This window comes from Necator americanus, chromosome IV (genome assembly GCF_031761385.1).
Source record: "Necator americanus strain Aroian chromosome IV, whole genome shotgun sequence".
Taxonomy (NCBI): domain Eukaryota; kingdom Metazoa; phylum Nematoda; class Chromadorea; order Rhabditida; family Ancylostomatidae; genus Necator; species Necator americanus.
This window is the reverse complement of record NC_087374.1, coordinates 34,957,649-34,984,192: the sequence shown is the minus strand read 5'-3', so window position 1 is coordinate 34,984,192 and position 26,544 is coordinate 34,957,649. Positions and strand designations below refer to the sequence as shown.

The 26,544-nt window shown below is 39.2% G+C and overlaps 4 protein-coding genes across 6 annotated transcripts; 2 read left to right on the top strand and 2 right to left on the bottom strand.

Moving 5' to 3' along the window:
* Nucleotides 1-394: 394 nt before the first annotated feature.
* On the top strand, nucleotides 395-5,656 carry RB195_003701 (uncharacterized protein; the record flags this gene model as incomplete). 2 transcript variants are annotated; one of them, XM_064201463.1, is made up of 9 exons in its annotated part: nucleotides 395-544; nucleotides 2,509-2,617; nucleotides 2,737-2,841; nucleotides 3,015-3,116; nucleotides 4,727-4,864; nucleotides 4,944-5,021; nucleotides 5,147-5,233; nucleotides 5,303-5,455; nucleotides 5,529-5,656. In XM_064201463.1, the coding sequence occupies 9 exons, from the start codon at nucleotides 395-397 to the stop codon at nucleotides 5,654-5,656; spliced, it is 1,050 nt and encodes a 349-aa protein (XP_064057343.1). The 2 variants fall into 2 exon arrangements, with proteins under 2 accessions (XP_064057343.1, XP_064057344.1); XM_064201462.1 differs by lacking the exon at nucleotides 2,509-2,617 and adding an exon at nucleotides 735-852.
* Nucleotides 5,657-6,855: 1,199 nt separating this feature from the next.
* On the top strand, nucleotides 6,856-10,833 carry RB195_003700 (uncharacterized protein; the record flags this gene model as incomplete). 2 transcript variants are annotated; one of them, XM_064201461.1, is made up of 12 exons in its annotated part: nucleotides 6,856-7,065; nucleotides 7,992-8,021; nucleotides 8,081-8,181; nucleotides 8,681-8,762; nucleotides 8,836-8,994; nucleotides 9,077-9,225; nucleotides 9,345-9,458; nucleotides 9,740-9,851; nucleotides 9,915-10,011; nucleotides 10,463-10,553; nucleotides 10,627-10,732; nucleotides 10,783-10,833. In XM_064201461.1, the coding sequence occupies 12 exons, from the start codon at nucleotides 6,856-6,858 to the stop codon at nucleotides 10,831-10,833; spliced, it is 1,302 nt and encodes a 433-aa protein (XP_064057342.1). The 2 variants fall into 2 exon arrangements, with proteins under 2 accessions (XP_064057342.1, XP_064057341.1); XM_064201460.1 differs by lacking the exon at nucleotides 7,992-8,021.
* A 542-nt stretch (nucleotides 10,834-11,375) lies between these two features.
* RB195_003699 (uncharacterized protein) lies at nucleotides 11,376-14,401 on the bottom strand (the record flags this gene model as incomplete). The annotated part of the gene is made up of 4 exons (XM_064201459.1): nucleotides 11,376-11,438; nucleotides 11,502-11,575; nucleotides 11,667-12,564; nucleotides 14,261-14,401. 4 exons carry the CDS (start codon nucleotides 14,399-14,401, stop codon nucleotides 11,376-11,378), a joined length of 1,176 nt encoding a protein of 391 aa, XP_064057340.1.
* Nucleotides 14,402-19,231: 4,830 nt separating this feature from the next.
* On the bottom strand, nucleotides 19,232-24,762 carry RB195_003698 (uncharacterized protein; the record flags this gene model as incomplete). Its single annotated transcript, XM_064201458.1, has 16 exons — nucleotides 19,232-19,381; nucleotides 19,598-19,721; nucleotides 20,407-20,492; nucleotides 20,554-20,703; nucleotides 20,761-20,888; nucleotides 20,955-21,070; nucleotides 21,493-21,571; nucleotides 21,702-21,837; nucleotides 21,945-22,024; nucleotides 22,217-22,364; nucleotides 22,434-22,543; nucleotides 22,633-22,712; nucleotides 22,810-22,904; nucleotides 23,152-23,274; nucleotides 24,394-24,501; nucleotides 24,682-24,762. 16 exons carry the CDS (start codon nucleotides 24,760-24,762, stop codon nucleotides 19,232-19,234), a joined length of 1,794 nt encoding a protein of 597 aa, XP_064057339.1.
* Between the last annotated feature and the right edge of the window lie 1,782 nt (nucleotides 24,763-26,544).

Sequence of the window (26,544 nt, the reverse complement as noted above, 5' to 3'; positions counted from 1 at the left end):
ACCCATATCGGAATCATCTATAGTCTTCCATCTCGTATACGAATACTCCACCTGAAATCTGCACCACCTCACATTCGTGGGGTGATGCCTTTAAAACAAATTTTCTGGAAATGTTCCAAGTTTATAAATAAATATTCGCACGACCAGATCATCACGCTACAAATGCTCGAATTTTGACGGACGCGTCACGTCTCTACAAGTCAACATAAGTCTTTATGCTTCTACGGTTGCTTGAATGTATAAGGCAAATATACATAGATAGTTTGCTCTATGTTACATTCATAAATGGAAAAGCTCAAGTGCTTTCAAAAATTTATCCAAATCGATGGTATCGTAAACAAAATTTTTAAAATGTTGTGAATCATTAACTAGAAAAAAGAATTTATTTTTCAGGATGAGTGGCGATAAAGTGGAGCGAAATTTCATTTTTGCTCTTGCTACTAGCACCTTCGCTATACTCGTTACCGTAATAGCAGTTCCTCTCCTACAAGCAGATCTAGAGAATCTAAAGATTGCCGTGCTCAGCGATATGGACGAGTTTCGAGTAAGTTTTGCTGAATTAAGGATATCGGATGTTAAAAAGGGATTTTGAGAGCATAATCGCAAAAAAATCAAGCTATATACCCAAATTATTGATCTAAATTAGCCTACGAGATTCCCGGTCAACAATTAAAATTCGAATAAAATTTTTGACTGTGGAACAGCTATAAAAAAAACTATTCAGTCTCTTACAGGCATCGACTGACTCACTCTGGGATGATCTCCTTCAAATTGAACACAGGAGCGTGATCATTAAAAGAGACATCCCACTAGTTTACAGTTACAAACCGTTCGTTCATAGAAAAACTAAGCGTAAGTTTACATTTTTGATATTTTATAAATTAAATGCACATTTGTCTGTTCGCACTCGGCACACTTGGCAATGACAAAGACTTATGACTATGATGAATTTGAAGATCACTAATGAGTAAGAGAAGTATCACATTCTGGATGCGTTTATACTCTACTGCGTAACGATCGATTATCAGCGCAAAGATCTGCAACCTGCACAGTTTTCTGCTTAACGGAATTCTTATAACTTGCGTCTGGACGACATCCTGTTCCACCCTTTACGCGTCCGGTGGATCCTTGCAACATCATTCGCTTCCCCCTAATTCCTCTTACTATTACATTTACTGTCGCTTACTACCGTGTCTTTGGTGATGAACGACTATAAACCATTAAAAGTACATAGCATACCACGGAATTGACGAAGTGGACATTTCTTTGAAAGAAGAAAGGGTTAGAGATGTAGATAATGAGTATGAACGAAACCATGCTGGATTACCCCTGATTGCCCTGAAAAACGGCGTGAGAAATGGGCTTCCTGTGCGGATTTTCCTACGAGACACCTTATTTCACCCCAACCTTCCTTCTGTGCACGTGACGCGCGCATGAGCGGGCAAAGGATAATCAGCAAGAGATCCACAACAGCTTATTAAAATAAAACCCTCGCATAGGCCGCTAAGGGATACATATATAGAAATAGCGTCATAAGGTGTCTCGTAGGGAAATTCGTACAGGAATGTCGTATCCGACGGAGTTTTTCTAGGCAATTAAGGAGGAATGAATTTATCCTTGTGATCTGTACTCCTAACCTTATGTTTTCCTGGACCGATCCAAAAACATCGTCAATTCCATGGTGTGTCTAATATTTTTCCTTTGGCTAATGTAAACTGGGTGGAAACATGACGACTATATTGACGATGGAGCATGTTTGTTGGCCGACCATTTTTGATCTACTCACTCCATAGGCAATCAATCGAGTTCCCCTTTTCCATGGTCAGTTTAGTCGCATGGAGGCGATGCGAAAGTGTACGATTTCTTTCTGGATGTCATTTCCACCTACTTTTAGTTCTTTTTTTCTGTGAGGACTTTATTGCGGTTCAGTGTTGAGGTATGAGGACATTTATACAAAATTTATAAACCCACTTCCGTAAAGCTGTAATCAAAACTGTGTGCAATTATTGCAAGTTCGTTTCTTTCCATTTTTCGTCCTTTTTTCACATCGAGAGCAGGATTTTCCCAATTTTTCAATTTTCAAGTTATCCTGGACTACTTTTGGGTTAATTTTTTCTTCTGAGGTCACACGCTTAGAACATGACTGATTATTCAACGTATAAATAAATTGAATAGGTGGAGATTTTTTTGCAAAAAAAAATTGAAAACATCCAGAACTAAAAAATTAACTAACCTAAGCGTTTTTTCTACAAGAAATGCGTTCAGGTTTGAGTTTTACGATGTTTGAGTGTTATATTCGTGTACCATGTCCGGAATTGTTTCCACCCTATCCACTTCCGTATCGATCGAGTCAAACCCACTGCGCACAGTCACCTTAGCACCCCTTTTTTTCTCCTTTCATTATTTTTTTTCTTTTCTTCGTGTTTTCACTCTATTATTCACTCAAACTTGCACTTGCATTGCACAGTTCACCGCAAACGAATACTTCGTCATCAGCTGTTAGTAAAGCGACGGAAGCATCGACAGCATCGGCCAAGAGCAAAACTCTTCGAAATACTCAAAAATCGTGAAAATTTCGACAAAAAATGGGGAAAACGAGTGAGAATCAGTATGAACGGTAAGAGCACTTGCACAATTCTCACATAACAATGTATAACAGTGTTGTTATTTACCATTTCAAAATTATTTCGTTTTTTAGAAAATATTCACTATGGTTGTCACAGATTTCTTTTCCAGCTGAACCACAGCGTGCTTACGGGCAGACGATCATTAAAAAACATGGACGTGGAGTTTTCTCGGATGCTGAACTAATTGGAAAACCTGGTAAACGTAAGCTAAACAGTGAGTTTTTTTAATCGATATGTTTTCATGATGTCAAGAAACTGATGATGTCGCCGTTTTTTTCCTTTCGCTGCTTCTTAGTTTTTTTTTTTTGGTTTGTGCAGATTTTTTCGCACCCAATGAATGCGGGGGTGTATTTCCTTCCTTGCAATTCCATGATTTTCCCATTTTAGAAAAGCGCAACCACTTTGGACAAGGACAGTGCGGATTACGACTGGATCCAGAATGTCCGCAAGGCCCACCAGGATCACCTGGAGAAAATGGCAGTGATGGAGGTACACATAGTTATTCCTACACATTTCCAAGCAATAACACTCTCATGGTTCCAATATGTTTCACAGAAAATTATTTTTTTATTTTTGTTGTTTGTTTTTGTTATTTCTTTGACATATTTCTTCTTTTTTTTTTATCCGGGAGAACGTAACGTTCTCCGGAAAACTCATGGGACTAGAGGCTTGCAACCTGCCAATAGGTTTTAAAATTTTACGCATGTCATTTTTTAAAATAAAATGCCCAATATGAAACAGATCTTTCGAAATCAAAAGTCAAAGGGAAATCAATATATAGCTCAGTTTGGGGCCGCTGATTGTCAGTAAACTTTCTAAAACAGCACCAACATACGTTTTCTTTTTTTTTTCTAAGGGCACTATTCAATAGCTGATGAAAAGTTGGTGGTCTCGTGTCGTGCATCACACCGTTGTTGTGTGTCACTGTTAGCGGGACCTACAGTATTCATTCGCAAAACTTTTTTCTCCTTTCTTTTTTCATTATCTCCATTTTTTCTAAATCTTCTCGTTCGATTCTATTTTCTTGAATGATGCGCATGCGAATAGTGACGATTATAACCATTTTTAATCTGGTTCGGTCGTGAAAGAAAGGAAATCCTGCCAGGTTCTGCACGTGCCTTACGCGTATTCGGACGACCGCGTTCGTTCGTTTGACGAAATGCTGATGAGAAACTGTTAGTGCATTTCAAGCACACAAAGAAATGCTCAAATTGCAACGGATGCATCTCGGAAGAAAAGGAAACCGTTGGGATGACCTAGACGGAACCGAGGGACCCATATTTATCTCGAATTGAAAATTTTAACTGGACTACACCGTGATTTCCGCATTTTTTTTCTCATTTCATGGAAAATTTAAAGAAATTAAAACCTCGTTCCCACGTGTTAGGAACATGTTTTTAACACGTCAAATCCTCGTCAAATTTAAATAAATTAAAACCACACGTGTTAGGAACACGTGGAACACGTTAAACTCAGGAATAACTTTTTACAGACAAGTGTAAACTCGTTTAGTCTTGTTCTAATTTAAGAAAAGCTTTACGCAATACAAAGAATTCGTTCTAGGACCGCTTTTCTTTTGCAGAAATTTGTTGGTGGACATCGTTCTGCGTGCGAAAACACTTTTTAGTGCAGGAAATTCTCTTAGTTGTGCTGTATTTTTTATTTTGTTTTGTTATTTTTTTTATTTATTATTTATTATTATTACTCTATTATTTTTTTATTTTATTATTTTTTATTTTTATTTTGTTACTTATAGTCTACTTCTTGTAAAAAATTTCATTCTGATTTGATTCTTCACCTGGCTTTTTTTCTTTCGATTGAGATAAAAAATAGACTTATATTTTCTTTAATTTTTTTCTTTTGAATTTCTTTGACTGTTATTTGACACAAGGAATATATGACTAAGGACTTTGTCTTGTATGAGTTCACTCGATAAAAAATCGACCTAAAGGGAATTTTATCGGGTCAAAGTAATCGATGAAATGAGTTCCTATGTGCGGGTCCTGCGTGGATGGCTGAGGAACTAACGGCCCAACGTTTTGCTGCGAATGAATTTTAACATAACATATTCGTTGAATTCTGATTATTTTTCTTTGAAGAGAATGGTCTGGATGGTGTTCCTGGAATTAATGGGAAAGGCGGCGATAGTAGCGACTATTTCGATTGCGTTCAATGTCCTGTTGGTAATGCAGGTCCCACGGGACCACCCGGACCGCCAGGATTGGATGGACCAGATGGTGGGTGAAAATTTACAGAGGATTGTCTTTTCACCAGCTCTTTGTAGTTTATTTATTGTTTATTATATAATATTCGCAGGACCACCAGGTGAACCTGGAGTCGAAGGTATTGGCCCACGAGGACCTCAGGGTCCCAAGGGTGAAGTTGGTCTACAAGGTAAGTAAAACAGTTTCTTTCGTCCTTTTTTACTGCTTAATCTGATTCGATGACGCATTATCTCCAAATATTATCGCAATAAGGATATTTTTGTCAGTAATATTTTAAGAAGATGAATTTTTCAGGAATCATAGGTTCACCAGGTGCTCCTGGTGAACCTGGAAAGTACACTACGAGATGGATTTGCCCACGAGGTGAAAAAGGTACAGCAGGTATGGGAATCCTTAACATCGAGAATACCGTAATCGCTAAGATTTGACCAGTATACTCAATTCATTCAGGTCCACCAGGTGCAGCTGGTCCAAGTGGCCCGAAAGGTTCGGATGGTAAAGATGGTGAGCCGGGAAATGCTGGACCGATTGGTCGACCAGGATTACTTGGTGATGAAGGAAAACGTGGTCGAATAGGACGACCAGGAAGGAAAGGTGGATTAGGTAAGCAGCGGTCATTTTTTTTCGGCGTTTTTTTTTCCTTTCTTTTTCTGAAGGTAAAAATTTGATTTTACAGCTACCGCTGAACGCTATTGCAAGTGTCCGACGAGAACGAAATCCTATCGTGGGCTATTCACGATTGGTCCAAAAACAGCAGGAGCCGAAGTCGATCAATATCCGAAAGATCTTGACTTTGATCAATAGAATCCAATAAAATTCCTTTATACATCCCATCTTTTTTTTTCGTCAGGTTTCATGTTCAAAAATATCTCAAGAAAAAAAGAAAACTTCACTTGTGACATTTTTTAGCCGGTTGAATTTTTCCATCACAAAAACCACGACGCTGAGCAGAAGGTCTACGGGTATCCAGCACAGGACATCCGTATTCGTTCTGCCGGATCCTAGCCGCCCAGGATTCACTCTTGCCAGGATGTTGAAACGGGGATTTTTTTCTACGCTCCGATAAAAAATTCGCCTCATACAAAATTTTGACATTCATCTTAGAATTTGTACCTACGTACATACAAAACTCATGAGGATACATAGTATTTTACTTCCTCACACAAATCTTACCGGAACAATTGGGACCCAATGGTTGACGCACTGGGACCTCAAGCAAAACTGGGTCATTTTCATACGAAACACTCCATCCATTTATGGATTATATCGATTACGTTGACTTTTATAGTGAGTTAATTGTATTCTCAGGTTCTCGAAGCTTGTCTTCTAGGATTGTCGCCTACGAGTAATCAGGAATGTTACAATCAATTATCTTGGCACAACATCTCGAACTTATCGATTTATTGATTTCCCACAGTTTTTAGGAAGCCTTTTTAGGAGAACATTTTTTGAATGGGTTCTCGCATCAGCTGATTAGAAATGTGATCAGCTTATATTTAGATTACCTAAAAGATATCCATCCTAATCCAATGCTTTAAATTAATTGATTTATTGATTTTCATGCAGTTCCTTCTTGGGGTCAGTTCAATTGGAGCTATTCATCTGCTCGTATACGTATATACTTAGTTAAGAAAATTAATTTTTTTCCATTTTGCATCGGTTTTTTTTCGAATGGTAATGTGCAGCGGGGAATATGGTGCTCCTGAAAATTCTCAGATAGATTTATCCAGTGTCCACGATTTAAGGAAACGATAGTTGACTGCGATTGTGAACAAACAAACAAACAAACAAACAAACGCAAAACCAATAATATGGATGTAAATATACAATGTAGATAGGCTGATTTTTACAAATCCAACCGCTAACCTAAAGAAATCAAGGAAGAAAAGAATTTACAGAATATTTTGTTTATTGTTTTGAAATGATTGGAATTATCCGAGAAAATCCATGTAAACATCATGACTTTATAAGGGTAGCCACAGATGGTAGGTTTCATTTTTTACATGAGCTTCGAGAAGGGTTCGAACGACGCGGAAGCTTCCGATGAACACCGACTGAGTCGCGAAGGTCGTAGAAGATCGCATAAAAAGTTACGATTTGGCGCAGCAGGCGATCCCGCAAAACCTGAAGCACCAGAAGGAAAACATGAAGCACCGAAACCGGCGGAAGCAGCACCACCAGCTGGAGGTGGCTCAACGGCACCGCCTGATCGAGTGAGTTTTTTTTTCTGTGGTAGTTGTAGAAAGAGAAGACACTAATAAAGAGAGAAGATGAGGATTTCATCCAGGATGCGGATGCGTAGAAACACTTCCTTTACACTCCACTGCAATATCATGCCCCATCCATTATCCATCCGCTATCGAACCATGCGAATCTGCCTGAAATGGGATTACGGTGGCAAGGATAAAGGATAAAGGATAAAGTCTCTGGCGTTAATCAATCCGCTTGGGATGCGCCCCCACGTTCACTTCAATTCAGAATCGTTTGAGGTTTACGAACGTGTATCTGGCCTATACAATGACTTACGGTGGCTAGCCGTTGTGTCAAGTCAGTGCTTTTATCCTCCCAGACAAGTCTGGTACCAATTTATCGACCCCGGAGGGATGAAAGGCTTGGTGAGCACTAGGGCGGATTCGAACCTCCGATCGATTGTGCAGTAAGTGGAACCTCTAACCGCTACACCACACCCGCCTTACGGTGGCAAGAGCTCCAACAAAATAGTCGTAGGACTGGCGTCTTCTGGAAAATCCGACTCAAGCACTGGATGAGAAGATGGCTCGCGTTCAGGGTTAGAGGCGGTGGGACTTATGTTTGCTCGAATTACCGCGGTGCGCACTTGATCGGAGCAAAGCTAGGGGCGCAAGGGTGAATTGCTACGAACACGTGGTTCCCCCGTGCACAAAACGGTCAAAAATCATTGACGATAACCTCACGTATAACTTAATTTTCGAGGTTAAAAGGACCTATAAGTAAGCGTGAGTGGATTGATGGCAGGTTGGCTGGATGCTTCCGATGCGTATTGGTCGATAGCTTACCCCCAACTGTGTTCCCGTTTTCTCGGCGGTTTAACTTTTCATCACCAATCAATACCTATGTCTTCCACTGTACTGATGAATGAACTAAAAAATTCTGCTTTCAGACTGCACAAACGGCGACAAAGAAGTCTACGGTATCGATTTTTTTTAAGATCCTAATAGACAAATCTATAATTTATCCATAAATTTACAGATATCTAGAAAAAGGACACAGAAGAAGAAAGTTAAAAAGCAGTTACCGGTGAAACGAGAAATTATGGGAGAAGGAGATACTGTACAAAGCGAAAAGCATACGTACGTTACAGTATCCCGCCATCTTGGTATCTTACGGTATAAAATTGGCGTTATGTGTGTGTGTATTTGTGTATCTAGTCGGGAGATCGCGATTCATGTTGGACTGGAGGAGTGGAATGCAGATTACGGAATAATTCTGTCAAGTAAAACAAAAGCGTGCTCCATTGCCAACGCGTAGCGGTCAATCAGTTGAACATATGCGATATCGACTATGTTTACTGAAGTTCAGAGTGGTGCGCGTAGTTTTAGAATATCCCTCCATTTGGAGGGTAAATGTGACTAAGCAGCCATCTATAGGTATTTTTTAAAAAGTATTCTTGAAAAGTAATCAAAGTATCGTCGTAATTTAATTTATTGCTGGGAAAAACACAAGAAAGTACCACAAATGCTTGGATGTCAAATTTTGACCACCCCTATCCTCTACACCTCTTTAGGGTCCCAATAATAGTTTTGTATTGTATTTACGATCCCATGGCTGGTAGAAATAGAATTTTTCCAGTTGGAGAGTGATAAAATTGCTTGGATCCGGTGGATTCGGTGATGTGTATAAGGTTGTGAAGCACAACGATCCGGATAAAACGGTACACAGTCGTTTGTACGACATACAGAGTAATTTACAGTAATTTTCCAAACAACTCATCATCTTCATTCCAGGAATCAGCAATGAAAACAGAGATGGTAATCGGTGATAGAAGAATGTTACGATTAAAGATTGAAGTGATGGTATTGATGAAATGTCATGAACAAACCGATCCACAATTTAAACAACATTTTGTAGCGTTCGTGGATCGAGGGAAAACCGCTAAATTCAAGGTAAACTGTAAGGTCCCAATGTCCCAATACGTGTGGCGCAACCGACAAAAATCGTTTCGAATCGAATCGAAATCGATTCCAGTTCCTTGTGATGGGTCTGGTTGGAAAATCATTAGAGGATATTCGAAGAGATATACTTGGACATAATTATAGCAAATCAACAGTGATACAATGTAGTATACAAACATTGATTGCCGTACGAGATTTACACGGTATCGGCTATCTTCATAGGTATGAACTATCGATTAGTTGCTGTTGTTTATCACTTCATAGTTGTTGCTGGTGATATTGACGGAAATTTCCGGATACAATGATGAGAAACGTTTTTTTTTTCACTCTCCCTCTCTCAGAGATATTAAACCGCAAAACTATGCTGTTGGTCTTGGTGAGCATCAGAAGACTGTATATATGCTGGATTTTGGTATTGCACGGAAATATACGGTTGGAGATACGAAAGAAGTGAAGTGAGCTACTAGTATTCGTCTATAGTTGACGGCAGTTTCGTTGCATCCGACGACCGCGACGCGTTCAACGGAACTCGGCGCCGTCGTTCGATTCCCAGATGTTTATCACTCATTGGTGTCGCGTGCGTATTGATGTTGCTAAGAAATAGAAGATTATTTATTTTTTACTCATTATTTATTCATTAATATTTATTTTATTCTATTTTTATTTTTTCTTCATTTTCCAATTTATTTCTGAAATTTTTTCCTCTTCGTCCCTGCCCAAACAGTGATCTGTTCAGATTAGCAAGAGCAAAAGTGAGTTTTTTGGGAACTGTACGATTTGCCTCCAGAGCATGTCATAAATGTATTGAACAAGGCCGAAAAGACGATTTAGAGTCGTGGATTTTTATGGTGAGGGGATTTTTTTTCCGTGATTTTGAGCACATAATAATCAATCCCATTTTTATATTTTAGGTATTTGAACTATTTGACGACGCAAACGGTTTACCATGGAAGCGTGTCGATCGAACGAAAGTTGTACCTCTTAAAGAAAAATTTTTCAAAAATCAATGTACGGTTTTATATGCGGAATTGAAAAAGAGAGAATATTTGTAGCGATTCCTCTTCACATACTAGTCACCAGAATTTTTGTCCCCTTGACGCGTCTTATGGACGCACGCCTGGAATGTCTGGCGATCTGTGGAAGTGAAGGATCAAAAACCTTGGAAAAGAAATTCCAAAAAATTGTTTTCTCTCGTAAAAATAGAAAAGGCGGAACTTTCGCCCTGAGCCATAGAATAACACTGAATCTCACAATTTTCACCTGCGAGATTTACGATGCTAGAAATCCAGAAAATCTCAGAAATGTTAATTTCGCTGATTTTTGCGAGAACCATCCTACTTCAAATACAGCTTTCGTATATTGTAGAAAGCACAATGCTATTCTAATTCTTTTAGAATATTTATTTGTATTTTTATTTGTTGTTTGTTTGTTATTTTCGAATATTTTTTTGCTTTTACAGTAACAAAATGCTACAAAATCGTCCCAGCGGACTTTAAAAGAATTGTTGAGTATATAGATGGAATGAAATATGAGGATGAACCCGATTACGTGTACTGTTTCGGTTTTTTCTCACCATTCTCACTCATGTTTATCTTACGGTAGCTGATCTGAAGAATTTTCCAGATACATCACGAATTCTCTTAACGCCATAGCAAAAGAGCATAAAATTGATTTGAATAGAAAATTAGATTGGATAGGAGTTGTGGCAAAGCCGAAAAAGAAACGAGAGGTTTGTCGGAATGTTCACATTATATTTCTGGATGTATCCATTATGTTCAGAGATCAGAGATGTCGTCCGACAATCGACAATCTGGTTCCGAATCCGGATAAAGCGCTAAATTGTATTTTGTCCCAAAATGTGAGTTTCAATCAATATTTTGCACACGTTGTGGGGTGACAGAGGGGCACCTTTTTGAACGAGTTTTTTTTTTGCAATGCGCTATTAGCGCAGCAGTAGTGGAACCAATAGTGTTGGAGAAGAATTATGAGTTAGATGATTCAAAAATATTCTCTATTTAAAAAATCTGGGTCCCAAGAAATTTAAGGGTAGAATGAAAACACAGAAAATCTGCCTCTACATCTTTTTTTTCTTCGATCTGAATCCTAACAGTGGTTCATTTCAGAGTCATTTTCGAATAGACAGCAATTGTAATTATCGGCAACGGCTTGATCTACTTATTGATTTTTGCCAAGTGTCACACATTCACCGCACTAAACAACATAATATCCATGACATTTTCTTAGTGTTTTTAAATAAACGCTGACAGTGTACTTGATCTTCTTATTGATGATTTATTAAATGCCCTAAATGGCACTCTACAAGATTTCTGGATGTTCTTGTTGATTGGGCAGTTCTGGTTTCCGTTGACGCATTAATTTGCTGCTACCTTACGAGCAGCCGCGGACATCGTTCTAGCTGCTTTGGATACGAGTTTCTGAAAAAAAAAATGGTTAATCAATATTGGTGGATAGCAAGAAGGTGTGTACGAAAAAAGTACCTTGCTCTTGGAAATCCCCATAAATCGACCGCCTCCTCCATAACCGCCCCGCGGAGGACAGGGACAGTATGCACCTGAAAAAAAATTCTCGAAAATCCTGTCACCCTGTCACAACTTTATTTTTCCCAAGAAAAAAATGTTTGAAACTAGGAGAAAATAGCTTACCATCAGCACCATGAGCTCCGGGTTGACCGGGAGCTCCGGGTATTCCGTCTGGACCCGGCGCTCCAGGTGGTCCAGGTGGACCCATAGGTCCAGTTGTACCAGGGGCACCCACTCCAATCATGCCATCCTGGCCAGGACTTCCCATTGGACCAGGAGGTCCTGGGGGACCTGGTAGCCCTGGTAAAGATACAGCTCCTTGTCCGCGCTTCCCAGGAGGCCCATCTCGTCCGGGTTTTCCCGGTGCACCAGGTATTCCTGGGTCTCCCATTGGTCCTGGTGGTCCTGGTTGGCCCGCACCAGCGTAACCGCCTTTTCCTGCGCTTCCAGGTGGTCCAGGTGGACCCGTAGCACCATCAAGTCCAGGTGGCCCAGGTGGACCTGCAGGACATTTGATGCATCCTCCTCCGACTGGTGCTACACCGTATGATGATCCCGGTAAGCCAGGTTGGCCTTTTTTACCAGGAGCCCCGTCAAGTCCTCGTAAACCGGGAGCTCCTGGTGGTCCGGGTGGTCCAGATGGACATATATTTGGCGTGGGACCGCAGGTGCAACTACCGCCCCCTCCGACTCCGTAACCACCTCCACCACCATTACATCCTCCAGGACCGCATCCCGCGCCTTTATATCCTCCAATGCCATAAGATCCCCCTCCAACTCCGTAACCGCCTCCACCACCTCCGCCGCCTACATAGCCGCCTCCACCGCCACCATAACCGCCACCATAACCGCCACCGCCGCCTCCGTAGCCGCCACCGCCTCCTCTGTAACCGCCACCACGTCCTCCGCGTCCATGTCGTTTTTCACGAAAAGCTGTTCTGAATTGTTTTTGTGTGGATTTTGATGTTTTTGCTGGTATCGTAAGATCGGTCAACGCGTCCCATGCTCCACTCGATAGATCCTAAAGTATTCGTATAAATAAGCTTGGGAACAGAATTTTTGCTGAACATATTCTATGAACAGCGGATTTAAGGCATATAAAAGAGTTTTTATGAATTTTTCAATAAATAAGAGTATGTATAAAAATCTCACAATCGCTTAATAGAGCAGAAGGTGAAACTTTTTAAGATTTTGAAATAATTTTTCCGTTATCGTACCCTTGAATATCCTGTAAGAAAGGGATCTTGATGTCTTAATCAATCACATCATGCTGTCGAAAACTCCCTAGCACTCTTATAAAAACCTAGCTAGGGCAGTCTCTCACATTATTTGATGATCATACCTACGTCATAGGTGAACTTACTTAGCATCTGAGACTGAAAAAATAGTTTTTCAAGGGAAATATTTGAAAAAGACGCCTCTTAAAGACTTATTTTATTGCATTTTGCACTAAGTTTTGTTTCGAAAATAATTAAATTTCTCAAAAGGAGCCAGTTTGTGGCCGTGATATTATTCGAACAAGACCGCAATTGTTCAACTACAGCCAAAGAAAAGGTGCAAAAAGAAAAAGTGGCTACTCACGTACGATTTCGTTCGTACGTGAGTAGCCACTTTACGCCACGTACGTTCTTACGATTTTCATGAAAGGTCCCAAATCGAATACGTGAAGGCAGGGCGTCACGAAAACGACGTCGTTGGGATCTCTATTGGCAAATATGGAGATCAGGGTGATGATCTCGAGGATAACCGTGGCCCCGTTAATTTTCCCCAAATTGTCTTGAAAAATAGCGTGGGAAACAGACCCTTAGCTCCTACGAGGTACGTAGAAACGCTCCACCCTTGTGAACGCGCCGCATCCGCTAGCGAGCGGTCAAAAATCAATGAGGTCTCCTCAGCAGCCTGTTCGAGTGAGACCAATGAATGAGCAACCAACCAAGGTTGCCGAGGAAATCGGCGAAGAAAAAATATACAAGGGACGCGTTCTAAGGTATCTCGTACGAACCAATCCCGTTTCTCACGCCATTCTTCAGGATGATTAGGGGGAATTGGGCGGAGTATGCTCACACTCTTATTCTACACTTCAAACTCTATATTTACCTACAGAAAGCCAACATCGTCCTTTTCGTGACACGCTGCCTTTGAGAATGGAAACAGCTTGCTGCTCAGACTATACACAACTTGAGTTAAAACTTAATAATAAAGCCAGAATTAAAAATACTACTCGAAAACAGATCAAAGCCTTTTTTTTCAAAGTTGTGGATAAGTACATTTCATTAAGGACCTGAAATTTCTAGGCGATTCAGTAGTCATTATAGTCCGTTTCAGTTTTATTGTCCCGCGATTTGCTTTATCAAAATCGGTTAGGAGAAAGTCCGAGTTTTCCTTTCGTTTTCACTTTACATTGATATACTCATAACACTAGTAATATTGATTCGTTTCGTATGACTCTTCGCATTTCCTTCGAGGTCAGACCTCGTAAATTCTAACATGTCGCAAGAACCGGGTTTTTCTGAGGTCCCCGTGTACATAGTGCAATGGCTAGCATAGGAAAAAAAAGATCTGACTGAAACATGGGAAATAAACCTTTCAGGAGGAAAAATCCTGAACAGCGTTAGCTTAGAGGACATACCTGCAGGACCACGAAGCATTCAAATTTCACATTTTATAAAATTAATAGCACGTTAATTTTTTTCGAAGAAATTATCCAAGGGACTCACCTTAAACTCAAGCATATCCCTCATCGTTCGATCGTAGAATTCATTCACATCCGCGAATATCCATGCGGCAAAAAATAGACAAATAACGATGGTAACCGCCGATGTGGCAACGGCACCGGTCACGAACGCGTTCACGCTCATCGCACTGCCAATGCACGACGGACGATGTGTTGTGTGTTTAAATGCATTCGCTCGGCTCGGTCGCACTGTGTGTGTGCGTTTTTTTTTCTCGTCGTCCTCGACGTTCCGATACCGAACCGACATCGTCTAGCGCTCTCCTTCGCTCCTCGTTCACATCTCGACGGGGGTGGTGAACCTCTTCACCTGGTGTACTGTATTCATCGCCGTCACTGACGTTTTTCATCATCGAACTCTTGTGTCCTCGTCATCCATCAATCGAACGTCGGCAATTTACTGCAGCTTTTTATGTCGGTCGAAACCGGAACCGTGGGTAGTATGGGTCTGCGATAGGTTCAGTATGCAATTTTGAAGAACTTCTCCAGAGAGTTATTGTTCTCCAGAGTTGTTTTGATCGAGCTATGAGGATATGTGAATGAAAAACTTCATGATTCCACCTCTTCACACCTACTTCTCACCGTACTTTACAACTGGTTGTACTGTATATTCATCTGGAGTGAAACTAAACACGTTTCTACTAGGTCATACTTAAGGTTTTCCTTCTGACAGTGACAATGTTTTCGGCGATTGTGCGATGTGCATTATAATTTACAGCGGTCACAGTAACAAATTCTAGAATTTTCTTCACGAATTCCTTCACCGCATTAATTTGTTACGAGATGAAAAAAAACCTGACGCCGCTCACAAAATCGTATTCCAATTTTTCCAGCAGAGAAATAAAAATGTTGACATTCGTCTATTTAAATATACAATCTAAGAAAGGGTGAATGCGGTTTAGTTTCGAAGGATTTCAAGGAACAATTTTTAAAAGTACATATAAGTTACGTCAAGAAACTTTGCGATCTGTGATGTTTAATGGAAATTTTTTTTCTAGACACCAAGTTTTTCAGCATTGGCTTTCTATGACAAACTTGACTTAATCGCTGGGTGGAGTATATCGCCTTAGGCGGCTGTACTTAGCCTCACATCACTTCGTTACGCACTAAACGCTGTTTACTTGAGGAGAGAACTCTCAGCAATAGATTTTTTTTCTAAGTTAAGCCGAAGGGGTCATATTTTTTCTTTTATTTAACTTCGCACTTCTGCCGGGGCGTGTCGACCTTGAACACAGCTCTGCCCAGCCTTCTCCTTCACCAGGAACATCCAGCTCGGACAGAAATCATCCATTCGTCACTGTTCCATATCCTGTGAGACTTCTCTGAACTGCCCATCCGCACCGAGTGACCCGAATGCCCTTATGTCCAGGAAATCAGCTTAAAGGCATCACTCCACGGATCTGAGGTGGTAGGGATTTCAGGTGGAGTATTCGTATACGGGATGGGAGACTATGGAGAGGGGGATGATTCCGTCCATTTCTTCCTAATTCCCGTAAAAAACGGACCGGAAGATACGGCTTCAGGCGTTCTGGCGCACTACTTTCTACAAGGAGTTCGATTGGAGCACCCCAGCCCCGTGCGGCGCCGCATCATCCGGGCCGTTTTTTGCGACAATTAGGAAGAAATGGACGAATGACCCCCTCCCAGGAATCCATCCGGGGGAAACAACTGGAGATATTGTGGAGTGATGCCTCTAACGAAAAGTAGGGTTGCTACCAAAGATTCGACTTCCCTCACTGAGTATTTAACTTATCTAGGTTGGGCATTGGTAGTGTGTCGGATAACAACACCTTTTTGCAATATCTGGCTCACTTCCACCATATATCTGTGCACGTTATATAAAGGTGTTCGCACGTGCCCAGAGTGTATACTCAAATCCCTGACTACATTTGCTATAAACAGGGTGATTGCAAGCGGTTAGCAATCCCGTATGTGGCTTCTCTCGGGGGGGGGGGGGGGGGGGGGGGTTCCGAGCGCACTGCAATCTTTCTGACTACCCATCGCTGCAGTTTATTTGCATCCACCGAGCGTTCGAGCGGTACCAAGGATTAACCGTGTTAGGTCTTTCGATCCCACTATACTTTCTGTAGCATACTGTAAAAATTATTTCTATGTATGGTGCACGTTTCATCAAGCTATTTTTACTTTGCGGTGAAACATTATGCGAAAGTTCACTTTTGTCCTTTAGGGCCGGGGCCGCATACCATGAATTTGAAGGCGTGAAGGAACACAGGGGGAAAATTGGAGATATTGTTGAGGTCGAGGATCGGTTGATTGCTGGTTATTGGTGGTTTCGCTGATCCCTTCCTAGTCGTCGTAAAAAATCGACATGGAAAACGCTGTTTTTTTACGAGGATTCCATTTTACAGCTATCTGGCTCCGGAGCACGAATTCGATCCTGATTGCGGTATAATCAAGATCGTTTTAACGTATCTCGTTCGTACTAAAACGCTTCCCACGCCATTTTCTACGGCAATTTGAGGAAAAATGAGCGAAATCACCCGGAATCCCGCAATCCACAACCTCATTTCTAGCTTCCCCCACGTGTTCTCCCATCACGTCAGATTCGTGGTAAGCTACCCTTAAGTTTTTCACACCAGTACACTTCGATATACCTTTGTGGAGTTCTTCATGACTTCAGCTATCAGTTCTTATCCAGAAATAATTTTAAAGACAAAGTACTTCGAAGGTTCGAGAAGGCAGTGACATGAGAACATTGAAAACTCTTCCAATAGATTCCGAAATCTAACAATATTGATTTTTCTTTTAAAAAAAAAAGTCAGTGATAGGCAGATCTTCAGATAATCTTTTTCGGTTTCCACTCAGCAAGTGAATTTTGTCGGATAAATTAGGAGGTCTACTAGCAAATAATCCCGAATGTACCATTGTCATTACATCGAATTGAACTAATTCCCAAAATTCAAAGGATCAGTGAAGAAATGAAAGGAAATGAAGAGAATACAGGGATGTGCAGAGGGAAAATGACGACAAGGATTGACTGTAGGTCAAATTTTTTTGATAACAGTGACTTTGCCTTAGGCTCGGTTCTTCGGTCTTGATCTACAAGTTAAAACGGCTTTCTGTGCTTCTTCAATTGTATGTAGTTTTGTTATTTGACAGCCATGTCCTTATGTAATGTAAATTGTGAAAAATAGCGAAATACTTTGAAATTTAGTGTGTTTTCACGTAAGTTCGCCTATTTTATCAACTCATTCTTTTTCTCGCATTGATTCAAGGAAATAAGAGCGGTCGCTGATTCGTTAACGGTCATCCGCTATGGATTCCCGGAGTCAGTTTCTGTTGCAGTCTGCTTTCAGAAATTTTCACGTAGGACATCGTCCTCGATCTTATTCCTGGAAAATCTTTTCCATTTTTGAATGGATTCTTGAATCGGTCTTTAAAGAATTTTCGGAGAGATTTTTAATATGTCTATTGCGGTAAATAACTTGACAATGGTAGATAAAAGCTTAATTTCAAATCCTCACCACAGAGAACTCGATGCCCGAGCAGCAATTTCTCTGAAAGATTCCGATTTTCTCTGCCTGCTTTTTTTCTGGTTAAGCAGTCTTCGTTTTTTTTTACCCAGCATTGCGTGCGTGTTAAAAGAGAGCAATGGATAAATCAAAGAATTTTCCTTATAGAATTTTGAAATTTCTTCTCTAAGGAAACTTCTCATGGTTTGTATCACCGAAGTAGATTTGGTAACTACAAACCTTGTTAAAGGCATCACTTCACGAATCTGAGGTGGTACGGATTTCAAGTGGAGTATTCGTATACGGGATCATAGATTAAGGAGAGAAGGGTGATCCTGTCCATTTTCTCCTAATCGCCGTAAAAAACAGCACGGAATATACAGCTTCGAGCGTAGCGGCGGGCTATTTTCTACCAGGAGTTCGACTGGAGCGCGCCAGCCTTGTGCACGCGCCGCATCTTCCGGCCGTTTTTTACGGCAATCAGGAAGAGATGGACGGAATCACCCTTCTCTCCATAATCTACGACTAAGTATAGGCATAACCCACCTAAAACCGGCACCAGTCCAGACTTGTGGGGTGATGTCTTTAAGTCAAGAAATCCTAGTAAATGTGGAGAATTAAAGCAGGAAAATTTGGAAACTGTAGAAAAACGCTAGCATATTCTGCTGTATTTCCATGTAAATAGAATCCCAGCGCAAATATTCGCAACGAATGTGGGTTTTCTGTGTATTATATCCTGTTATTTTATTCATTTAAAAATTATTATCATGATTACGAATAATTGTTCTTCAATACAACAAAACTGACTGTTATCGGTAGGAAATTAGATTAGAATCGACTATTATTGCAATTCATAATAAACATTTCACTTTGCAACAAACAATACAATGAGAATTCGAGCATCAATGTACTGTAATGAGGGCATAAATTACGAATGTCAGGGGATCAAGCAGCCATTTATGCCTTTAAACCCTGAGAACATCTAATATTCAACGTGCTTTACATACAGAAAAAAAAGTGCTGATTATGGTTAGTAAAGTTCCGATAAACACCGGAAACCTACGAGATGATGATATGAATATGAATAAGCTAGTTTATAACGTTTGGTCGAAAAACATTTGGCAGTTAACTAAATATTTTAAGAGGGAATAAAGAAGACAAAGTCAGATACGCTGGATTAACGAGAATTTGGAATAATACAAATTCATGGAAGAACAAACTAAGGCAACACCGCTTGAAGAAAAAAAATGAGTAGTCCGAAAAAAAAACTCGTCAATTTTACAAATGCACATTATAATTTACTACATTTCAACGAAGCAATGCTTTAAAAATATCCACTTATAGATGTCACAGCGGAAATACATCAGCTGAGAAATTAAATGTGAACGGAAATAATTTACAAGAATAGAATTGAACAGAGCAAAACATATAGTTAGGCTTACTTTCTAAAGAACTTAACTTTTCACGGAATCACCAAAAGTTCCTTACAGATCATCGTCTTCTTCTTCTTCATCCTTAGTGGACGATTCCCCGTCCAGCTGCAAGTGAAACTCCCTGGCCGAAATTATAGCATCCAGGTCTACAGATGGTTCACATGATGCAGCTCGTGGACCCATGTCAACCGCATCCACAGCCTACAAATCATTGTCTACAGTAGTTAAGAAAGGAGTTGAACGTTTGAAATATTTAACGATCGGATCCAGACATCTGAACAATAACAAGGGAGGAGACTGAAGGCAACTAAATAAACTAGAAAAGAAGCACAAAGCATTAGAAGCATAACAGCTCATAGGTACCGTAAACACAACAAATCCCTACAAAGCATTTGGAAGCGTAAAAAATAGACACACCCCAGACGTGTCAGGCATGCTACATGCACGGCTGGCCATACCAGTGCAACTTTGACCGTCTTCGTCGAGATTGTCATCATCGTCATCACCGCTGTCTATTCCGAAATGTGCTCCGCCATCAGGACTGAAAAAACCAGAGAAATCTATCACAACTACAGTAGTTTTTGCTATGAAAACGGTTTTGTGCTGCGAAAAACCTGGAAAAAAGGAGCACTTCCAGGAATCCTTTTCTTTCTTTTCTAAAAGTTTGCTTCTGACCGCAAACTGTTGATTTTACAGTTATTAAATGCGAGGAAATTTCACTTGTAAAATATTCCAGCTAGCATAATAAGACCGATATCATAACGATACTTCTGCTCATTGTAAATACTATGTGCATTTGGGAACTTTTTAAGAAAAATACAGCTACACAATATCCAGCCCAGATAGAATTTGAATTTAAAAAAACTCCCAAATTTTTATATTTATCTGTAGATATGAACTTTTTTTGCTATTGTTCATAGCTGCAGTTTTTTTTCTTCAAAAACAAAAACTTCATACGAGATTTCCTTGAGTGTGGTTTCTAAGACCACGCTAAGAATGCTCGGACCTTCTCCCAAAAGAATATCGTACGAATCAGCTAAAGGTGCTGAATCGAATGATTGTGGAAGTGAGGTTAAAATCACTACTTCGTAAGACAGAAGCTATTCATTTACGAGTAGTTAAAAGCAAATATCTACATGAATATGTACAAAACTTACAAACATTGCGTATGTGCAACTTTCTTTCTCTCATGGTAATACTGAATTGGAATAAGTGTACACACTCACCGATAACTTGTCGGTTGACATATTGCACCGGTCTCGAGATCGTAGTAGAGCTCAGCTCCGGGAAACACCGCTCTATTGGCCGAAATCTAACCAAAAATTCCAAATGTTTGCAATGGGACAACATCATAAAGAAGGTATAAAACATACCTGGAAGTATGTATGTTCTGGAAGATGTTTCGCTACAGGAATATATCGCCTTTCGTACATGTCCTCTAATCGTGGCCTCTTCACCGCCGAAATCCCATCAAAATCCGAGTTACACTCAGAATGCCCGGAGATTTCAAGTTGCTTCATGATCTAAAAGTGAAGTGAGTATCGATGGACAGAAGATTCCCAGAAGCAGTGAACAATTACCTGAAGAAACTCCTCTTTTTTCGCGGTACGTCTTCTCCTCCTCACTACCTCAGAGACCGACACAGTAACTTGCTCGCTTTCAATATGACCATTACTTGTTGCACTCGACCGCTCCCTCATCTTCTTCTCTACAAAAAAATAACGTATCAACAAAGGAAGAATGAAGGAACAGTTGGTACGACGGAGTAACTTACGATGCTTTTCTAGCATTTCGACAAATGACCCTCCAAGAGCCAAACAAATATCCTCGATGATATCGTCGCAATTTCCAAGCAGTTCAATGTCTGCTTTGTAACCGGAAAGTGGTTCTCTGAAATAAATTGGATTATGCAGAAAACTAAACATTTCTCTCGGTGCCTACAGCAAAATTCAAATGAAAGAAATGATCTCCTAAACGCGTATTTGTACTCGAAAGAATATGCAGCTGGATCAAAACGACATGAAAAGCAGTGCAGCTGCGCATAGTGGAGATAGCTGGTTTTGGACTCGAGGTGAGATCATCGCGAACTGAGGCAATGAATGACTCTAGGGAGGATCCTGCTCGACCCTAACCGAACCGCTGCCAGGTTAGCCGGTTACGCAACTGCACGTTCCCGTTCCCGTTGTTTTGATCCGACTATAGCAAGCATTATAGCAGCACGGCTAAGAAAGAAAAAAAACGAATAAAAAAGCAAAGAAAATTCAAAACCCATTACAAAAAATGTCTTGCCAGTGATAACAAAACTAACTAACCGGTTAATTAAAATTTGGGGCACGTTTGGATTCACACTAAATGGTATTAAGGAGACTGGGCGCACTTTCAAGGAAGAACCTTAAATAAAAAATTTCAAAAAAAAAAATAGAAATAGAAGAAATAAAGGACTTCATAAAGTTCCTGGTAGCGTAAATACAGAATTAAACAAAAGAAGGAAAGCAAAAAATGAGACACAACTCTGACTTACCGATAACTACCAACAAATCCACTTCATCTTTATCAAGTGCCATTTGTGAGTGGAAATCCCTTCCGAGGTCTTCACCGAAAAATACTATGTCTGGCTTCATTACACCAACGGTACATCGAGGGCAACGTGCGACACGCTTAAACACATAAGTTAAAAAAACGAATGGATGAGATATTATGAAAGAAAGGGCAGAGACAGAGACAGATGATTAAGAAATAATAGAAGTTGCTCTATCCGAATCACCTTAGCCATAACGTCCTCCCTAATAACATCACCATCAAACTTTGCCGAGCAATTGAGGCATGTAGCCTTGGAAAAAGAGCCTGGAAATCTCAAACTTGACATAAATACGTCTCAGTTAAAGTCTAGTGCTATAATGAAATGTAATTACTACTGAAATAAAACAAAGAGACGAATGAATTGACATTAAACATAGAATATTCGTTTGTAAACAAGAGAACAGGCAACGAATAAGAAAAAAAAACGAAAATTTAATGGAAATATAACTCATTTACCGTGACACTCAACAACTTTCTCGATTTGGGTTTGTTTCTCAAGGGTATCAATATTTTGTGTGTAATTCCTCAGAAGTTGGTTGTTTATTTCTAGTTGGCGGATGAATTTATGAGAGATAGATGGCTCATACTGACCAGGGAAAATCTCCTGAATAATAAAAATGACAAGAAGGAAATGAAAACGTTTGGATCATCCCTGGGGTTCGATAAAACAAACCATTGCAAAATCATAAAATGGAGCTGGATTATGGGTAAAATAACGAATATCGAACATTGCGGTTGGGTCTGGCAAATCTGGGAAGTCAACGTGAAGCCGGGCATATATACCTAAACAATAAACTTATATCAGTAAACAAGAGGAAGAAACTTAGTATTTTTTTCAAAAAAAAAGATATATTTATGGTTTCTAACATTACCATCTTTACTGCGGAAATCTGGTATACCACATGAGACCGAAACTCCGGCACCGGTAAGAATTAGAATGCGTTTACGGGTTCTATAACAGAAATTTACAGAAAATCCTCAAATATATCCCCAAATTAAGACAGTTATTCTAGTGCAACGATTAACCAAAGAACTGAATAAAATCATACCTGAAAAGTTCCACAGCATCCTCGAATGTGTTAAATTCTGGAAGTTTTTCCCTTCGAGGCGGGCGATCTATGATCTCTGCGAGAATTGACATGATCTGCAACGCAAATAACTATTAAATCCGAGATTAATCTGCCATGAAAATAACGGAACCCTCTGGTTATACAGTCAGGTGCAGAATGATCGGAAAAGGAGAGAACATGGTCGTCATTGTGTATTGTAGATCAGATTAAATACGCATCAAAGAAATTCATTGAAATATAGAGAAAATAGAAATTTCCCGTCGGTAGAAACACTTACAACTATTACTAACTTCTAAAAACATTAATAAAACACAGACTAACCAGGTGATCTGACCAGCCCTCAGGAGGTTCTTCAATACCTGGGTAAAGTGTCTTAAGGACATCTATCAAACTGGCTCCTTCGCTTAACATGGCTTCCACTTTCAAAAAGGCATCGCAAACATTCTGAAATAATGATGATTTTGAAATCAACTAGAATTCATGGCGTAAAAGATATGGTATGATGTAGAAGTTTTTGATTTCAGTACGGTTATTTACAAAGTAGAAGGTGGGAAGCAAAAATACATTAAAAAAGGAATGTTCAAAGAAATCTTGCAAATATTAGATAAGTGGGGTACTATCTCTAAAATAATTTATAAAGTTATAAAACAGAATATTTCCTACATCAATGAAACATTACCAGAAGGGTAGATTATCAGAAGTATTGATAAGTAAGTAAGTAGCAAATTTTTTTTTAGCAATACAGGAAGAATTAGTGAACAATAAAGAAACAGTAACCACAAAGTAATAGAACGTCGGAGAGACAGGAATCGTGATTATCCATAGATTCCCGTAAAAGTTGTATTCAGAAGTTGCTTAGCTACGGTAGAACTGATAAGAAGCAGTTTTACAAAAAGGATGGACTTTGCTTACAACACATAAAAGTTCAAGCCCATAATGAGTTAAGAATCCATAAAAAGGAGAGATAAATTAAAGAAAAAAGATTCTTTTTTGAAGAAAAGAGAAAAGATTCCATAGATTCCCGTAAAAGTTATATTCGTAAGTTGTTCAGCTACGGTAGAACTGATAAAGAGCAGTAAAGTATTACATAAAGGATGGACTTCACTTACTATACATAAAAGATCACGCTTATGCTGGGTTTCAGAAAAAGAATAGATATATTAAGGAAAAAGGATTCACAACTCAGATAAAATAACTTCAAAATATCTGAATAATGCAAAGATATCACTATCACTATCAAATCACTGGTATATATAGTTTGTGACGATTATATCCAGGAAACTTTCTTGAGAGAAATCTTTTACCGCAAAATAAAGTAGGACACAATGGATTGTATAACTCTTAGTGAGAGAAACCTAGGCAACCAACGTAGAAAACATTATTTTTGAGACGTATTACAACTACTACCGATACTTAATATACTATCATCACTTCAACTCCAATAGAAAATAGTATAGTAGTAAGTAGATAGTAGCAAGAAGAAAAGAATATGAAAAGAAAAACTAAAGGAACCAACAGAAACATTCAAAAAAATCGTTCAGGAAGAAGCGAAAATAAACTTACAGGATTACGCCAGCAATCAGAGCCGACAGGAGAAGGCAATTCTGCTCCGTTTCCCTCCGTTTCTGGTGGAATATCGAGGCCACATCTACTAGGTTTGTCAGAGGTGTTCTACAAGATAAGAACGTTGAAATAATTCTTTAAAAAAGAGCCCAAGTATCGCAAAATAAATCCAAATAAATCTACAACACCATCTAAATCTTGAGTGTAATGAAAACAAGGTTTGAATAGCAAAAAAAAAAAAAGAAAAACATGAAGAAAACGAAAGAGAGAAACTGTTAAGGTCCTCACTTTCCTGCTGTCCTCTGGAGTCAAAGTAGATATTTCCGATGTTGAATCGCAACAACCATTTTCACTGGTAGCATTGACCATAGATGCTTATTTAGGTGCCGTACCTTCGAATAAGAAAAAGTATAGGAATAAGTATTAGTATAGAAATACGAGTAGAATTAGTTGTACAGTAAAAAAATTGCCTTGAAATAAAAAACAATTCGTGTTCTTTCACGTGAATACAATTTAAATCCTTCACGAAAAAACTGTGCGAAGTAAAAATAGGAACGAAATTTCGAATGCTGATAAAAAATTCGTTTTTATTGAAACACACAAGGAATTAGAAGAGCATATTAAAATAAAACGTGTAACAGTAGCACATAAAACATCTTCGGTAGTTATTTAAAAGAAAAATTACATGGAAAAGGAAAAACTTACATTAAAAAAACAACGGTCGTAAAGAAAAGAGCGCTAACCACTTAGGGATAGGGAAATAAACTAAAAGCAAAGAAATACTACTAGTATGTAAGGAAATTCACCTTACAACTCACTGCAAGTCACCAATTTCGAAAAATAAAGAAAACACCTTGAATACGATAAAAAAATAAAATGGACCAGGAAAAGCGGCGCACGCAAGCACGACACGCACGCGTTCGACGAAACCCAGCGCTGGCGGACGTGGTTGCACAACACCGAGATGTACGGATTGTTCGGAAAACTCGATCCCCATTAGAAACGCATAAAATTTCGGGGATTATTCAAATAGATCGTGGATGCGTGTTCAATGTAAGGGGACGGAAGAAATACTGTTGACTTAAGGGTGGAAAAGAGGGTTTCAATCCAAGAGAAGGAAGGGAAACTCGTCCGAGAATCTGACAAGAGTTCCACCACGGGTTTAACATTCGACGATGAGGGACGTGTCGAATATTTTGGGGCCCGAGCAACACCTTTTTTCTTGTAAAATCTACTAGAAAAAGCGTGTCAGAGATAGTACGAGTGAATTATTTGAATGTTTGCAATGAATGAATGAATGGACTTAAATAATTGCAATGAATGAATGAATTTCAATGATTGTAATGAAATGAATGAATTTAAATGATTGTAATGAATAATTTTGTGGAATAAATCTATTCAAGGCATTAGAGAGAAATTTATTGTCTTAACAATGGAATGGAATTCTTTTACTGCACATAATATTCAAACATTATTCTAGTGGAATTTTCTGGAACTTCTTTCTGAAACATTCCAAAATTTCCTAAACACTAAGGTTTTAGAACTGACAAAAATAAATTTAATCTTAACTAAGAAAACTAAGAAAAACTAGAACAGAAATGACAAAAATCCTGCCACCGTATACCGCGATCAATCCAAATGTATGTAGAATTAAAATTTTAAATCTTCAGGAAAACTGAAGTGATATACATAGAATCATTTCAGTTAAACTTACTTGACCGTAATAATAACAGAATTCTAAGCGAAACAAATCCCGTACGGGAAATAAAAAATGGTCAGTTCTAAAATTTTGAATTTTTACAGCTTATTTTATGGATTTCTAATAGAAAATAGGTGCTGATTTTTTAGCGATAGATCCGAATTCTTCGGCGTTTCATGGTAGCGTTTATGCGGTTAGCGTTTTTTTTTCCAGAATCTTCATCTTCTTCAAGTAAACCTTTCCCTCATTTTTTGCGTAACAAAGTCTTTTTATATGGATCGTGTTTACACGCAGGAAATCCTGGAAATTCTAGAAATAGTACAATTGATTTTTCAGAAAAGTTTTTTGCTCTGGGAATAGCACGAAAAAAAAACTGAAATTAAGTAATTTTTTGTTGGATGCGTTCTGCGAGAAGAAAGTTATGCCATAGGAGACTTTTATTTATTTCATTC